The sequence below is a fragment of the Schistocerca piceifrons genome, chromosome 4 (assembly GCF_021461385.2).
Source record: "Schistocerca piceifrons isolate TAMUIC-IGC-003096 chromosome 4, iqSchPice1.1, whole genome shotgun sequence".
Classification (NCBI taxonomy): Eukaryota; Metazoa; Arthropoda; class Insecta; order Orthoptera; family Acrididae; genus Schistocerca; species Schistocerca piceifrons.
This window is the reverse complement of record NC_060141.1, coordinates 690,461,138-690,479,281: the sequence shown is the minus strand read 5'-3', so window position 1 is coordinate 690,479,281 and position 18,144 is coordinate 690,461,138. Positions and strand designations below refer to the sequence as shown.

The following is an 18,144-nucleotide window of genomic DNA, read 5'->3' as shown; positions in this document are numbered from 1 at the left end:
CATTTTCACCAACCTCTTTCTTATTTCTTCCATTTTCCCCTGTCACACTTCACACATACTTGGCACTTTCCACATTCTTCAATCGTTCACCTCCAATCCGTATTCCGCTAGCTGGTCTTTCTTTCTTTCCCAGGATCTCACATTTGTTTGCATTAAATTTAATTCCTCACAGTCTCTCAGCCCCACTAAGGTGGCGCACACTGGACTCGCATACAGGAGGATGACAGCCCAAACCCACATCCAGCCATCCTGATAAAGGTCTTCTGTGATTCCCTAAATCACTTCAGGCAAATAGTGGGACGTTTCCTTTGAAAGGGAATGGCCAACTTCCTTACCTAATCTGACGGGGCTGATGACCTCGCTGTTTGGTCCCTTCCTCCAAATCTATGAACTGTCTCTTGGTTTCTTCCCTGGCATCTGGCTGTTCCTCTCCTCCTCCTAGTTTCCCCAGATCATCTAGTCATCTGCAAATATCATTGCTTTCATCTAGTCTTCTCCAGTTTTTTCTGCCTCCTTAGTCATTATCTCATTGAAGATCACAATGAAGAGGAGAGGTGACAATGCACTTCCCCCATTTCACACCACTTGTTTGCTGGAACCAATCCATCCTTTCATTTCCAACTTCTACACAACTCAGTTTTCCACAGTACATCTCCTCCATTCTGTTTGTTGTCTTCTTTTTTCTAGTCCCTTCTTTTTTAGTGCTTCCCAGGCCTTTCTTCTATAGACACTATCAAATGTCTTGTCCATACAGAGAAAGGCCATTACAAGGCCTTCCCCAAATTCATAGTGATGCTGCTGGGGCTGCCTCACTGCAAATATAATGTCAACAGTTGAGTCCTACCAGGTCCAAAGCCATGCTGTTCTTAAGACTTGTTTGTATTATTATACCTTGGCACAGTGTGGTATCAGTGTGACCCCTGTAGTTTCTACAGTCCGTCCTGTTCCCTTTCTTGAATGTAGTGACAATTAGCTCCCTTTGCCAATCTTCCAGTCTTCTTCTCACTTTCCACAACCATCATGACACGATTGTGCCACTGTTTCCCAACCTCCCCTGCTGCCTTCACAATTTCGACACTTACTTCATCCATACCTGGTGACTTTCCTCTTATCATCTTGTACAGTGTCATTTTCATTTCTTTCTATGTTGGACTAGGAGATGAGGAGAATAGACTAAACAAGGTAGCACTGGACCTGGTTACAATACAACACCTAATTTTCCCAACAAAGAGACAGACACGAACACAGAAGAATATTAAATTAGTGGTAAGACTGGTTTATGAAAATAAAAGCAAAGAAATTACTCATCCAGATCCCCTTGCTGAGCTGTAGCTTTTGAACTATTGTGTAAACATAGATCTATTTCCCATAAAATAATGAGCCTGACAAATATAGATGAGCCATGCATTTAATTTCACACTGTATGAGAAAAAGAAGTCTGGAGAATATATTAAAATTCATTTGAGGCAAAAGTCATGGGCATCAACAGATACAAATGAATGAAAAAATACAGGATTTGTTTTAATTACATATTAAATGTAACAATTTGGTACAATGTGTTTCACAGCATATATGCAGTATGTTTAACATAAAAATGCTTCTCATTGGATTTTAAAAGTATATTCAACAAAGAAAGTCTTTACTTTGAACTGGAGATGCCTGAAGTTCAAAGCTGACAAAACAAAGGTAGAGCTTTTATACTAAAATAAATATATTCAATTATTCTTTTATACTCAAATACAAAACATTCTAAGACTATAAATAACACACTAATATAACAATTTGAAAAAGGTTTGATTATTTAAAAAAAAAGAACAAGTGAAAAAGTTGCTCTTTTGTAGCTGCATCATGTTTTCAGCCTTCTTCGTATATCATTTTTTAAGTAAATGTCAAGTCGGTCACAAGTAATTAATAAACAACTATTTTTATATTAGCATTGTAGGTAGTGGTAAAACACTTTTTTTCTTCTGTTCACTCAAGTAAATAGGAAAATTGGTTGCAAATTCTTTTACAAGCTAGTGCAATGAATCCAGAACTATACCGGATATTTGTTTTATATGTTACTTACTACTGTAACTTATTAAGTTTTTAAAATCATGCTTTTGTCATTCTGGTTTTTGGAGTATTAATTAGCAACTCTAACAAAAAATACACAAAAGAATATGCTCACAATTTTATCAGTCAGCTATGTCCATATGACATTTTACACACTTGGCACCAGAAAAAAATTGTAGGAGACTGTTCTATGGTCGTTATTTAGTACCCATAATGTCATTTATTACAATACCAAATTTAGTAAATTGTTCTGCATGCTGGTCTTTTAATTCTTTAATTTTTTCAGCTGATATCCTTTCTTGTTTTAAGCGTACTACAGAAACATCTGCAGGAGAGTCATGGTTCTGGTTGTCTTCTTCACAAAGTTTGCAAATATCTATTAATGGGTTGCCGAGAGGCTTGCATCTTTTTTCCTCTTCTTTGCTTGGTGCTGGTGAATGTCCAGTATCATTCTGAAGAACACTGGGGGGAAAAAAGGAAGAACGTTATAATTTTTATGTATGTGGGGTGGTGATGAATTTTGTTCCCATTACACAACTAAAAATTGTCGGGGAATATCAAAACTAGATACAAATACTATGGACAACAGTAACAAGCTTAAAAAATGTGTGATGAGTGTTGTAGGCTAGTTTTGGAGTGAATGGCTGTCTTTATTCAATGTAAAGTAAAAAAGAAAGAGGGCTGCAAACTGTAACAAGTGTTTTTCTTTCTATTGGGCCTGCAGCGTAGTATGTCACAATATGACATTTTGAAAAGTATAGGTCCAGACTACATGCAATAAATTTAATATTCTTAATTTCGACGGCTGTTGAGCTTTACTGCCATTCTCAAGTAAACTGTGAATAACACTGGTGAAACTATCTTCACATATGGTGATTGTCCATGTGAATAATTATACTTTGGAATAGTACACTAATACTTATGTCTAGTTTGACTTGATATCCGCGTTGCATCTATAGTAAACTATCATTGTCTCATTCATAAGCTTATGTGACATGTAATAATTATAAACTATGGAACATGTTTGGTCTGTTTCTTGATAGTTTGTTCAAATTTCACATTTATTTGACAGTTTGTTAACTCTGCTGCTATATGTTTGCAGATAGTAATAGCTAAGCAATGATAAACTTATATTTCACTGATTGAACTTTCTTGTGAATTACGTCTTTGGTCTGAGTATGTTTTGTTGCCCGTATGCAACAGGGATGTTCAGTTAGTAAGGTAATACTTTCTTTTCTAGGCTAATTTCGGTTGAAAAAATGCAGAATTTGCTGTGGGACATTGTGTAATATTCCTGCTTCAGCCCCAATAGTTTCATGAAGTTCTGATATGTGGTGGTACTATACAAAGCCTTCAAAAATGCTACCTGTAATGGAGGAGATTCTTTTGAAGGAAAACCAGAGCATCACAGATATTCACTGGTGGTTGCAAAATGTCCATGGTAGTGAGCAAAAGCATGCAGAGTCCTGAGTTGAGGTGTCTGTCATCACTGCAGTGATGTCATGCACTCCTGTCCGAAGACCCACGCGCAGACCAGCCACACACAGCTGAGACTCCTGCAATGTTGGAATGCGCAGACACTCTCATTTGAGGTAATCAACATACCACAATCAAACACCTCACTGCTGAACTGGATGCAAGGATTCAGATAAATTTGCACACCCGAGAGCAACTCACGAAACTTCACTGTAATGTTCTTCCTCATCTACCCTACAGTCCAGATCTTGCATGTTATGACTTCCATCTGTTTGGCCCAATGAAGGATGCACTTTGTGGAAAGTAGTACACGGATGATGGAGAGCTTACTGGCTATTGATATAGAAAGATGCTAGTTCCGGCGTTGACCAGTAGAGTGGTACCATGTGGGTATACAGGCCCTTCCAGTCAGATGGCATAAGGCCATTGTATTGAACTGAGATTATGTTGAAAAATAGGGTTCTATAACCAGAACAGTGGGGAATAATATGGTGTACTGGAATCCAGAATAAAAGCAATTTGCTTACAGAAAAAAAGTGTTGCTTTACTATCCATTTTCGTGTTCCAGTATGTCGACAAAGTTTTCCAGATAATATTTATGTTTAAAGTTTGTGTGTTCATTTAGTATTTCGTCTGGATAGTCCTTTGTACATGTATATCTCTCCAATTCATCAAATATGTTCATAAAAGTTCTTTCGGTATTCTGTGCAGTATTTGTAATGCAGTTTAACTAGAAAATATCTGAAGAATTGGATATATACACACATTTAAAAAACTATCTGAATGAAATACTAAATGAACACACAGACTTCAAACATAAATATTATCTTGACTTTATTGACATACTGGAACACAAAAATAGATGCTACATGTGGCCAATGAAACATACTCTGACTAAAGATATAATTCACAGTGAAATACAATTAGTAGAATATAACATTATTGTTGCTTAGCTAACTACATTTTGTAGTCACAAAAAAAAGAGAATATGAAAAATTCATCAGAATGTTAGTACAACAAAGGAGATAAGGATAACATTCAGGACCTGGGTCAGGAAGATTGAAAAGCTTCCCCATGACGACTTTGAAACACTCATTTCTGTAAGTTAATCAACTGGTGATATGCATTAAACAAGATGAGGCATATCAAGAACAAGCCATAGAAACACTTTCACATGACACAATGACATGCATACAAGTTCACTGAAGAACTGACCATGGGTTGTGGGAGGCATACAGCACCACCAGCCAACCACACCAGAAAGAATGGATTCTGCCATCTCGGAATTGTGACGCAGCCATCAAATGACAACAACAAATGGGAGGCATACAACACCACCAGCCAAATGCACCAGGAAGAATGGACACTGCAATCTCAGACTTGTGATGCAGCCATCAAATGACAACCTAACACCTGACCAACACAGGTACAACCAACTCCCATGCCAAATAAAAAGCATACAGAAGAACAGACATTTGAAGGACAGAGAATAACATGATAGTGTTTCCACTGTGGACACCCTGGACATGTTGCACACTACTGCAGAGAAAGACCAATACATGTACAACCAATTCCCATGCCAAGTACAAACCACACTGAAGAACAGACATTTGGAGGATGGAAGATAACGTGATGGTGTGTTTCCACTTTTGATGGCCTGGACACACTGTATGCTACTGCACAGAAAGAAGAGTTTCTGACTACTACTACTACACTGCTAGATGTCAACCACTGAAACGTTCTATTCATGTCAATCAGCTGCACACGATTGTAGTTGACCTGTGGAACTAAGTCTACTTCTGTACTCTGGACAATGTCGCTCCTCGAAATGCCATGGCCATTCCCTGTCATTGTACAGAGGTACTAACCACGTGCCCAGCAGCCAACGTCAGGAAGACTAAGCAAGGTGACCATCTATGAATGTTAGGCCCCCAAAGATGCAAATCTTCCAGGGATGACAGTCACTACAATGTCAGGAAATCTCACTGGCATCATCAATAATGGCCAACCTACCCATTTGCTAGTTGACTTCTTTTCTGTAGTGTTGAGTGTTTATCTTTGTCAATTAAAGAAGACTACATGGAAGATCACAGCTCTACACTGACAAAGCTATTCCAGCAAGCACGCTTAACAAAGACTGGTCTCGGCAGTTGTTTGCTGGTGAAGACATTGTTATCCCACCACCATCATCAAGGCAAGTTCCAGTCACCATCAAAGCAACTCAAGAAATCTCCATGCCAGCAATGTTGGTGGTCAAGGAGAACTCTGGATCACTAATAATCACAAGCATCCACAAATCAACTCTAAAGGACAGCTGAATCAGTCCAGGATGGACAGCTTAATGTCACAGATGAAGAATCATGCTCCACTACTAATACAGAGAACACAGAGGAGGAAACTGCTATCAGTGTGTCAATAGGATCTAACCTGACAGAGGAACAATGCCAGCACGTGGCAGCTGGTCTGAGCTAAGTTTTTGGATGCTCGAAAATCTGGAGTGGACAAGAGGCAGAAAAACAAACCCAAGGCAAAACACTGTACCAACACTGGGGATCATCCACCAATAAGCCAGTGGTTGTCACCAACTGAACAAAAGATAATCTGGGAGTAAGGGGAGAAGATGCTACAAGATGGTATCACTGAACCTCCAGAAGGTCCTCTCCTGTGGTTGTAGTGAAGAAGTACGGCACATGACATTTCCGCGTTGACTACCAATCACGACGATAGATACATACCCACTGATGCAGGTTGTTGAAACTTTGGACTCCTTGAAAGGAGCAAACTATTTCTCATCTATAGGCATGCTTCTGGCAAACTGAAGTTGACTAGGCTGACTGGGAAAAGACTGCCTTCGTAACTTCTGACAGTAAGTTATGCTGTCTGGACTATGTAACACTACCGCCACCTTCAAATGTACGATGGACAACCTGTTTTGACACATTAAATGGATGACATGGGTCCACTATCTAGATGACATTGTCGTTTTTTAAGGTATTTGAAGGACATCTAAGTCATCCAACTACCATTTTGAAGTGTGTTCAGACAGCACACCTACACCTGCATCCAAAAAAGTGCCTCTTGAACATCCAAGAAATAAAAACCTTGGGGCACCTGGTGAATGGCAATAGAGCGTTCCAGATCCAGAGAAATAGTGGTCACCAATTTTTCGAATATTTGGCACATTTGTGAGAAGTTTTCTCAGAATGTGCTCATACTACTCATGTTTCCTAAAGGGCTTTTGCACCAAGTGCACCCACGGAGATCCCAAGTTAATCTCAAATGAGGTACAAGAAAAATATTTCCTTATCCTTAAGGAAGTGCTAACATCTTGTCCAGTTCTAACATTGTATGCTGAAAATGCTGAGACAGAACTTCACACTGACATTCGTGTTTGGGATAGGGACAGTCCTAGTACAAATACAGGAAGGCGCTGGAAAGTTGATAGCCTATGCTTTCATAGTACTCACTCAGTCCAAAATGAGCTACTCTATAACCAAGAAAGAGTGCTTTGGAGCTGCTTGGGCTCTCACTAAGTTACAGTCATATTTATGAGGCAAATAATTTATTGTTGTGACAGATTGCCATTCTCTATGCTGGGTGACTGGCCTGGATGATCCATCAGGTTCATGAGTGAGATGGGCAATAAGACTTCAGGTGTTCAGTGTCACAGTGGTACAAAAGTGTGGATGCAAACATATTGTCACTGAATGTCTTCCACTGGCATAACACAATGGTGTGGATCAAATCTCAGTCATTGCTGCAATAAATAAAATTGCTACTGAATAGATAGAAGATTCAGCACTGCTGGAAACATAAAAGCTTTGAAGGAGGAGGAACTGGTCAAAGGAGAATTCCAATTAATAACCTGAACACTGTACAAGAGGAACTATAATCCAAAGGCACTGAAATGGTTGTTCAGCATCTCCACTCGTTTATGGCCACCTATTCCAAAGTATTTTCCATGACGCTTCAACATCTGGTCACCTGGGATTCATGAAGACTCTAGACAGAATTAGATGCATGTATCACTGGCTGGGTCTGTACCAATCCATTGGACACACTGTGAGTTACTGTAAGGAATGCCAACAATGGAAGCATGCGTTGTAATTACCTCCCATCTGGTACTGATACTGGCTGCAGCAGCCCCACCCACTGAATTGTAATTGACCTTGTGGAGAGGTTCCCAAAGCCAACAAGTGGAAACTGATATATGATATGCTGCACTGGGTACCACACCAACTATGCTATCACCAAAGCAGTGCCAACTGCTGAAGCTCTGGTAATTGCAAAGGTGCTTATAAAAGACATAATTCTGAAGCATAGAGCATCTTGTGTGATGATCTCTGATCATGGACAAGTTTTCCAATTGTGCCTAGGTAATTTCACGTTGAGACATCCCCTACAAGATGACAACTGCCTACCAGTATCATCACATTCGCATACAACACAGTGAAGCATGACACTACAGGTTTCACATTGTCGGTGTTGCTCCAGAGTCAACAGACTGAAATTATAATGAATATACTGTTCTCATTTCAATTGGATGACAGGATGACTACATGAAACATCTCTTCACTGGGACTAATGAACAAAAGAGCTGCCTCGCATATGGATACTCGACGCCCAGGAGAAAGACCAAGAGTACCATAATGCCATGCAATGGCCTGCGAAATACAGCCTGAGAGACTTGTTATGGATTTTTAGGCACAAGAAGAAAGTTGGATGGTCAGAAAAGTTACTAAAACACTACTCTAGACCATATTACATCCTCCACTGCCTTTCAAATGCCACATATCAAATTGAGGATTTTGACCCTTCATCAAGAAGACAAAAGCACATAGATGTCATGCACGTCCTCCATATGAATCCCTACTTCAATCAGAAGAGCATATTGATGGTGAGAGGTTCAAGGAAACTGAAGACATTTGACAATCACAAAGCTTTGATGGGAGGGGCTACCTTCATAGTGACAAGGATGTAACAACATGAGGATTCCCCAGCACCAGGATACAGAGAAGCCTTGAGAAGAGCTAGATCCAGGGTGCTGTAGCTGGCTCCATTGAGAACTTCTGAAACAGTGGGTTGCCGTTTCTTCAGGAGAAGGAGCAGTGCTGCAGGTTGTGGTGCATGTAGTATGGTTTCACAAACTAGCTAGCTGCGGGTTGGCGTTTCAAACCCCCTTAAAATATTTTATGTTTGTATATTCTGAAATATTCAATGTTTGTATAAATACTGCATTCTGGAATAATCTACCGTGTTCTCCACTAAGGATACTACTTGGTTCTGGGTGCATGGGAGTGTCAGTAAGATAAGTGCTTTCGGTACTAAGTGATGACTTTCATTGACGACTTTGTCTTCAGATTTGGGCTTTTATTGTCGTTTAGACCTGACAATATTACTGCTATTTAAATTAAATCACAATTAACAGATCTTTTTTTCACCCTTGTAACATATACATCCTATCAGAGAAAAAAATTATTTCAAACCAAACACCTAGCCCCATCATCTCTCAGGTTTTCTTGGTGTAATTGATTAATGTTATGTTTTCTGTTCTTAGCCATGTTACTGATTCCATTTTACATAACATCTTGTTGTAGACCATGAAGAAAGTGCACATAACAACTGTTTGCAATATCTGATGAGGACACCTGTGTTGGCCATTAAAATATTATATAGTAAATGGAATCAACAATACACTGAACACCCAGAAGCATTCCATTTAATACCAAGCCAGTTATACACAGATTACACTATTATGAATTTGGGCATTCTGTTCAAAAGATAGCTGTATATTTTAGAGACTTTTCTTTTCATCTACAAATTTAACCTTCTGAACCACAGATAAAAACAAAACTTTATGAAGATGTTCTGTACACAAATGTATCAATAACTTCCAAGGGAAACTGAAGCATGTTTGTTCCACCTATATGAGCTTCCTGTGCTTCCTGTTCAACTGGAGGAAATTGGAGATTTTGCCATTTCGGGCAAAATCTATGCCCCTGGAAAAACCAATCTATTATCAGCACTAGTCTGAACTGTCAGTTTGGCCTGAGGATCTGTTCACTTTTGAAATCACAAAATATTCCACCAAAATATTTTTATTAAGAGTACTTATGAATACCTTAACCAGAATCCTTTGCTGTTTACTCTAGGGTCAATCCATAAAAAGTGGTCCAGCACTGGTTGTTTGACAATCTCAGAAAAAATTTATATTTGCTAGGTGAATTACCAATGTTTGGTAGTCACAAAAATATTTTTTTAAAAATTTATTGTCTATTATTTTGGAATGGTGGCCATATTTGTTCCAGGCTGCATGTGTTTTTTTGTATTTGCAAGCATCTACATTTTTTTACAATTATTCAGTAGTGAATTGTCCTAAGCCTTTCACATAAAATGCCTTTAGTTCAACACACTCTGGGCTACAAATTAACATCATTATCACTTGTTGTTGTTGTGGTCTTCAGTCCTGAGACTAGTTTGATGCAGCTCTCCATGCTACTCTATCCTGTGCAAGCTTCTTCATCTCCCAGTAACTACTGCAACCTACATCTTTCTGAATCTGCTTAGAGTATTCATCTCTTGGTCTCCCTCTACAATTTTTACCCTCCACGCTGCCCTCCAATACTAAATTGGCGAACTCTTGATGCCTCAGAACATGTCCTACCAACCGATCCCTTCTTCTAGTCAAGTTATGCCACAAACTCCTCTTATCCCCAATTCTATTCAATACCTCTTCATTAGTTATGTGATCTACCCATCTAATCTTCAGCATTCTTCTGTAGCACCACATTTCAAAAGCTTCTATTCTCTTCTTGTCCAAACTATTTATCATCCATGTTTCACTTCCATACATGGCTACACTCCATACAAATACTTTCAGAAACGACTTCCTGACACTTAAATCTATACTCGATGTTAACAAATTTCTCTTCTTCAGAAATGCTTTCCTTGCCGTTGCCAGTCTACATTTTATATCCTCTCTACTTCGACCGTCATCAGTTATTTTGCTCCCCAAATAGCAAAACTCATCTACTACTTTAAGTGTCTCATTTTCTAATCTAATTCCCTCAGCATCACCCGACTTAATTCGACTACATTCCATTATCCTCGTTTTGCTTTTGTTGATGATCATCTTATATCCTCCTTTCAAGACACTATCCATTCCGTTCAACTGCTCTTCCAAGTCCTTTGCTGTCTCTGAAAGAATTACAATGTCATCGGCAAACCTCAAAGTTTTTATTTCTTCTTCATGGATTTTAATACCTACTCCGAATTGTTTCCTTTACTGCTTGCTCAATATACAGATTGAATAACATTGGGGAGAGGCTACAACCCTGTCTCACTACCTTCCCTTTCAAGTCCCTCGACTCCTATAACTGCCATCTGGTTTCTGTACAAATTGTAAATAGCCTTTGGCTCCCTGTATTTTACCCCTGCCACCTTCAGAATTTGAAAGAGAGTATTCCAGTGCACATTGTTAAAAGCTTTCAAACGTAGGTTTGCCTTTCATTAATCTCTCTTCTAAGATAAGTCGTAGGGTCAGTATTGCCTCACGTGTTCCAATATTTCTACGGAATCCAAACTGGTCTTCCCCGAGGTCGGCTTCTACTAGTTTTTCCATTCGTCTGTAAAGAATTCGCGTTAGTATTTTGCAGCTGAATGTATTCTTTAATATATTTTTAATAATTCAAAATTATCAGCCACAAATTAAAAAAACTCCATTATTGAAGAGTAGTTTTCCAAAGAAAGATTAATTTCTCAGCTTTAATATTTTTCTGCTGCTACACTGTATAGTATAGTTACTTTTTATAGAGTATCAATGGTGAGCAGCTTACACTTAAAAAATATATTATTTTAAAAAATGGATTTTTTTAAAAAAAGTTTCCGTTTTGCGGCCTGCAATATCGTTGTTGGGTGACCAGATAAAAAACTGAAAATTTCACTGTTAATAGATCTTTATGATACCAAACTTCAGTATAAATTTCAACTACGGGATTCAATTGGAAGTTATGGAAAAAAGCTTACAAACATGGGTCAAAAATATGTTTTTTAACATCTGTGATATCTGGTAGGCTAATCAGATAAAATATACCAACTGAATAATGTAACACGCCACATTACACTTGCTAATGAGTATATGTTGAAACAATGCTGTGGTCATTGTTTCAGCAGGCTAACGATTGCATCTACAAGTCTGATTGTTGTCTTCCTCCATACACCAACAATTGTCTACTCACACTCATTTAGCTAGAAGTTCTTGAAGTGTGCAGTTGAAAAATTGTGTCTCAGTGTTCTATTGGTGTTATTATTAATGAAGCATGTCATAAAAGTGTGTATGGAGTGTATCCTAAAGACATTACTTCAACCGAAGATTACAGTGAAGAAGAAAAGCTCAAATCAACATGCAAGTACCATGAAATGAAACACTTAAAAATGTTCACCACCTTTTTGGTCAGTCTTGCATGGACCCTTTTGAGAAACATAAGAAACCTATAACAAAAGGTCTGCGAGAAATAATATTTGATCATTATTATAAAATAAAAGCCCTTTTGTCAATCTCATACCAGGAAAATCATTATATCCAAAATGTTAATCTAAGACATTTGTAATTCACAAGAGAAAGCACAGTGAAACCTCAGATACAGAATTTTGTGACTTATCAGCAACCATTAAAAAAGTAGATAAAACTTGTGAAATCCTGGGTATATCGTCTGCTAGTAAAATTAGAAAACCAAGTCAAGATAAAAGACCTACAAAAATTGAGAAAGTGGCAGCTACAGTCAAAAAGAATTTGGAAGTTTCATTTCAAAATACAATTTGTACTAAAACAGATGGAAGTTCTAAAACTTCACCAACCGAATATGATGATTTGATATAAAAACTAAAAACTAAATGCAGCACTTCAAACAAAGAGGATAAAATTAAGATTATCAGTTTACAGCTGAATTCTTGGAGTCAAGCAAAAGTTAGTGATGAATTTAATGTGTCAGAACGTCTTGTTAACAAGTCAATTAGTAAAAGAACAGGGAATTTTACCAGCATTACAAAAGAAAAGTGCATCTAATTTGGTAGATGAAAATACAATCAATAACGTTATTAAGTATTATGATGATGACAATAACAGCTGTTTGATGTCTGGCAAAAAAGACCGCATTTCTGTGAAAGAAAATGGTTCTAAGATTTAAAGGCAAAAAAGGTTAATATTGTGTAATTTAAATGAACTATTCACTGAGGTTAAAAAAGAAAACCCTGACATTAAAATTGGAAGATCAAAGTTTTGTGAGTTGGGACCAAAATGGTGTATTGTTGCAGGGGCATCTGGCACCCCTAATGTTTGTGTTTGTTTGTATCATCAGAACGTAAAGTTGATGATAGCTGGGGCCAATCTTAGAGTTGACTATAAAGACCTTTTGTATGTTATGGTATGCAATATTGACAGTTACAATTGTATGATCAAGGGAGAATGTGAAGATTGTCCAGGCAAACAAGCCTTACTTGACATGTTTGAAGAATCCAAAGACGGCGATTTTATGCCTTACAATATAAAATACAAACAATGGGTGACAACACAGAACTGAAATTGTGACAGTCAAGAAATCGCAAGAAGAGTTTTCTGAAGTATTGGTGGCTAACCCTGAAAATGCGTCATTTTATTGCAAAAGCTCGAAGTAAATTTTTGAAAGACAAAAAGCACACCTTGGCAACTGATGAATGATAAGTTCTTGCTGACTTTTCGGAAAATTATTCCTTTGTTGTTCAAGATGAAGTACAATGGCACCACTGGGTAAACAAACAGGCCACAGTTCATCCATCTGTATTCTATTATAAAGATGAACATAAACTAATGAGCCACAGCTTTTGTCATAAGCGAGTACCTGGAACAAAACACTACAGCAGTGCACATTTTTCAATTAAAACTAACAAACTACATTAAATAGCATCACCTTTCCATAAAACTTATTTACTTTTCAGTTGGGGCAGCAAGTCAATATAAAAACAAAAAAGTTTTTATTAACATCTCCTTTCATAAAGAAGATTTTAAGTTTAATGTAGAATGGCACTTTTTCGCTTCATGCCATGGGAAGAATGCTTGTGATGGTGTCAGAGGCACAACAAAACGAGCTGTCACAAAAGCAAGTCTGCAGTGGACCAATGACAACTATATCATAACACCTCAAGAAACATCTGAATCCTGTAAAAAACATATCAAAGGAATTTCATGTGTTTTTGCACAATATGAGAATTACAAGAAGTCTATGACAGTGTCTTGAAGGAAAGGTACAATACTTGTCAGAAAATTAAACACACTCGATCTTTTCATTGTTTTGTACCCCATTCACACAACTTACTGAAGTATAAGATCAAATCAACTTCACCTGATAGTGAACTTCATCAATGTGGGAAATTTGTACAACTGGTTCTTCAAAATAAAGACATAGTGGTTTGTGTTTACGATGAACAGTGGTGGATTGGCAAAGTTGATAATAGTGACTGTCAAAACCTAGATGTACATGTTGTATTTTATCATTCTCCAGGACCAAGGACATCTTTTAAAAAAATTGAGGAGGATCAAGTTTGGATACCACTTGAAAATGTACTAAGGAAGATGTGTTCAGTGGAATTTACAACTGTGACTGGGCGAACTTATGATCTAATACCCAAACGGAGTGAACAAATTTCTCGAATGTTCAATGAGTGATGTACTACAAACAAATAACAAGAGAACAATATAATGTAATTAGTACGCTTATTTTCTATAAAAAAGTAAGTAATCATAGATATGATTAAATTATATACTGTAACTGATATATTTTATTCCATAAGCCTAGATATCGCAGAATTTAAAAAACGTATTTTTGACTCGTGTTGTAAGCTTTTCTCCATAACTTCCAATTGACTCTTAAAGTTGAAATTTATACTGAAGTTTGATATCATAAAGGTCTATTAACTGTGAAATTTTCAGATTTTTATCTGGTCCCAGGCCACAAAATGGATTTAAAAAAAAAAAAATCCAATTTTTAAGTGTAAGCTTCTCACCATTGATACTATACAAAAACTATACTACACAGTGCAATAGCAGAAAAAATATTAAAGCTGAGAAATTAATCTTTCTTTGGAAAGTACTCTTCAAAAATTGAGTCTTTTTAATTAGTGACCGATAACTTTGAACTATTAAAAATATATTAAAGAATACATTCAGCTAAGTGATAATGATGTTAATTTGCAGCCCAGTGTGTGTTGAACTAAATGCATTTTATGTGAAAGGCTTAGAACAATCCACTACTGAATAATTGTAAAAAATGTAGATGCCTGGAACAAATATGGCCACCATTTCAAAATGAAATGAAATGTCGTGTGACGAGGACCTCCCGTCGGGTAGACCGCTCGTCTCGTGCAAGTCTTTCGATTTGACACCACTTCGGCGACTTGCGTGTCGATGGGGATGAAATGATGATGATTAGGACAACACAACACCCAGTCCCTGAACGGAGACAATCTCTGACCCAGTCAGGAATCGAACCCGGGCCCTTAGGATTGACAGTCTGTCGCGCTGACCACTCAGCTACCGGGGGCAGACTCCATTTCAAAATAATAAACAATAATTTTTTTAAAAAATATATTTATGTGGCTACTAAACATCGGGGTTTCACCCAGCAAATATGAAATTTTTCTGAGATGCTCAAGCAACCAATTATTTTTTTCTTGGACCACTTGGTATGGATTGACACTCTATTCCCACAGACACTTGCTGGCCATTCTCCAGTATTTTATCCACTTACTTCTAGTCTCCCAAAAATTGCTAGTAGTGTCAACTATTAAATATGTCTCAAAGTCCACAGAACTGCTCTATCACGTTTTAAGGCAGAACTAGTTAACACAAGAATTAAAGCAACAAGTGACTCATTAGAATGTCTCTGGCAACATGCACACCTGCATGGAAAAGAAAGTGTGTAAGTTATTTTTCATGAGACTCCGCATGATAGTGGTTCATTCCTTTAGAAGTTGAGGTCAAAAGTCAAAGCATAAACAATACAATTAACACAAATAAATTTTAAACAAACCTCAATACTCCTCTGATGATACCTAATTTGTGGCCTACTGAAAATCCTTCAGTGTAGCCAACATCAAAACCTTTCTGGAATGCATTTTTCCTTCCTTCTTCTGCACCTTCTCTAAAACCAGCCTGGAAGATAAACACAATTTTAGGAAACAAACATACACAGCACAATATCGGCTGATTCTTGCTGGATTACAAAAAATAGCTAGAGAAAATATAAGTGCACATTATATAGTAGAGGCACTTAGCAGTGAACAGCCATAAACACTTCTAACACTGTAACAGGATAAGCACTAAAAAGGTATGGGAGTCCTTTAGTACAATGGTACTTTCATGAAAAGGAAAGAGGGAAGATTGGTGTCAATGTCCTAACAACAATGAGGTCATTAGAGATGGAATTCATGAGCAGGATAACAATATAATAAGCACTGTAGATAAGAGGAGAAATGAAGTGGAAGTTTTCCATTTTGCCTTTTAACAGTGATTGACAACGTAAAGCTGTCCTCAACTGAAAGGGGGACATTTGAACACTGACACCTGGCATAGTCATTTAGGAAGTAGTATTTCTTTGCTTATGTCTGACCTCTGAACTGGTTTACCAAACCTAAAGGCCTATTGATGGACATAGTTTTGTGAGTACATTAATGGACATATTAACTTTGCACTCAACAGACACATATCACTGTCAGAGGTGAAGCAAGTGATAAGGGGGGTGGGGGGAGTAGGCCGAGTGAGGGCTTTTTCTGCAGTTACAGAATAAAAACAGCTTTTGGTTTAGTAATATCAACTGAAATTTTTACACACATTTTCATGCGGTAAAATGTCTGTAAGAGCCCTCAACAGCATTCATATAACTGGAAGATTAAATGAACGTAGGCTTACAGTGCCAGTCAGAATCCAGCATCAGCTATTCGAAATTCTAGAAGAGTAGTAAATATGACTATTTTACATTACAAGCCAGACATTGAGAATGTATCAGTGGAATGTTCGTAATGTATAACGAAACCATGCAAATCATTCTGCACTTGGCTTCACTGTTACTTTACCATTAATGTACGAGTATTCTTGCTTTGAGTAGTTTAATTTGGTATTGTTTATAATAGGCCTACCACTATTTTACTAATTTAGATTATTATTATTAATTTATTTATATGAGGTACAAAATACTACTGCCAAGTGTCTATTAACTTACTATTAAGATGGCATTCTGAAAGGCAACATGTAGTGCGCCGCTAATAAACGGAGACTTCCTTCACTGACAATGACAGCTATTTTCTTCTTAAGGTTTCAAAAAATATAGGATTATACCCTGGTATCAATCTCGGGCGTAGAGAAAAGCTTCTGGAAATTTTATGTACGATACATGTGTGACAATGTAATCTCTTGTGGAAAGAAACTTCAAAAATGTTCCTACACTTTACTTAATTCTGGCTTTTCATTTCTTTCTTTATACTTTTATCCGAGGTGCTTCTCCATTTTTTCCAAGTTTCCTTTGATTTTACACTAAGTGTGAAAGCTTATAAGAAAGCGAAATGGTAATGGTCATTTTTCGGTACTCGAAGTTTTATATTTGTCGAGCTGAATAAGTAAAATAGTTATCCTACGTCAAAGTTACGGTACACAAGCGGAACGAAATGGATAAAAACCTGAATATGCGTGTTTGTCACTTTTTGCCAGTCTTTTGATGATATCATCAAGTCGTACTCGGGATTATCACTTTCGTCATCCATTATCACAACCCTGTATTATAGAGAATTCATGTAGTAGTATTTGCAATATTGACGACAAGTATGTTTATTGTTTACTTTTGACAACTTGTCATGGTCTATGAAATTCAAACACAAAGATAATACAGTCACTCGCACAGCCCAAGTTGGATGGATCACAGATGGATCGCAACTTCACGGAGAAAGTTCGTTTGTTGAACAAATGGCAGCCACGGTTGACCGAAATAACTATTTGAGCCGTTTAGTTAATGATGAATAATCATCTTCACGAATGAAGTGATTTTATCAACCAATCTTTCTTCCGACGTAAGCTTCAGAGTCTTAAACAAAACTGGCCATGTAATTATTGACTTCCGTGTACGAAGCTCCTGTTTGCAAATTTGTTTCTAAGAACTGAATATCACTTCCATCTACTAACGGCAGCAACATAATCATGTCAATTTTCATTGTGTGAATTTTACTTTGACTGACTCTTTTTGCAGACTTCCCAAAGAATATACAATACGCTCTCCAGCTGATCATATTCTCTTACATGCGTAATTATTAAGTATTGAATGGACATGTGGACTGAATAAAGCTACGGAGTATAATCAGATGTTAGTAATATGAAAAATGAAAAGCATTGTACTCTGATTTCCTGACTGATTCGTGTGATAGAACTTCATAACATACAAGAACGGCCGCTGTCACAAGGCTGCATATATCAGCGAAGGAAGAGTGGTGAGTTAATCTGGCAATTGTTTAATATTACTGCGGCCAGTTGCTCCACTATCTTCTCTATTTCTTCTATTAATGTCAATAAATTGTTCAATGTCCATCTAAACTTCA

The 18,144-nt window shown here is 37.4% G+C and overlaps 1 protein-coding gene across 1 annotated transcript; it reads right to left on the bottom strand.

Moving 5' to 3' along the window:
- Nucleotides 1-1,518: 1,518 nt before the first annotated feature.
- Nucleotides 1,519-17,415, bottom strand: LOC124795375 (protein YAE1 homolog). The gene is made up of 3 exons (XM_047259384.1): nucleotides 17,236-17,415; nucleotides 15,594-15,715; nucleotides 1,519-2,517 (listed from the first exon to the last, which is right to left on the bottom strand). The coding sequence occupies exons 1-3, from the start codon at nucleotides 17,317-17,319 to the stop codon at nucleotides 2,253-2,255; spliced, it is 471 nt and encodes a 156-aa protein (XP_047115340.1). The 5' UTR covers nucleotides 17,320-17,415; the 3' UTR covers nucleotides 1,519-2,252.
- Nucleotides 17,416-18,144: the final 729 nt, after the last annotated feature.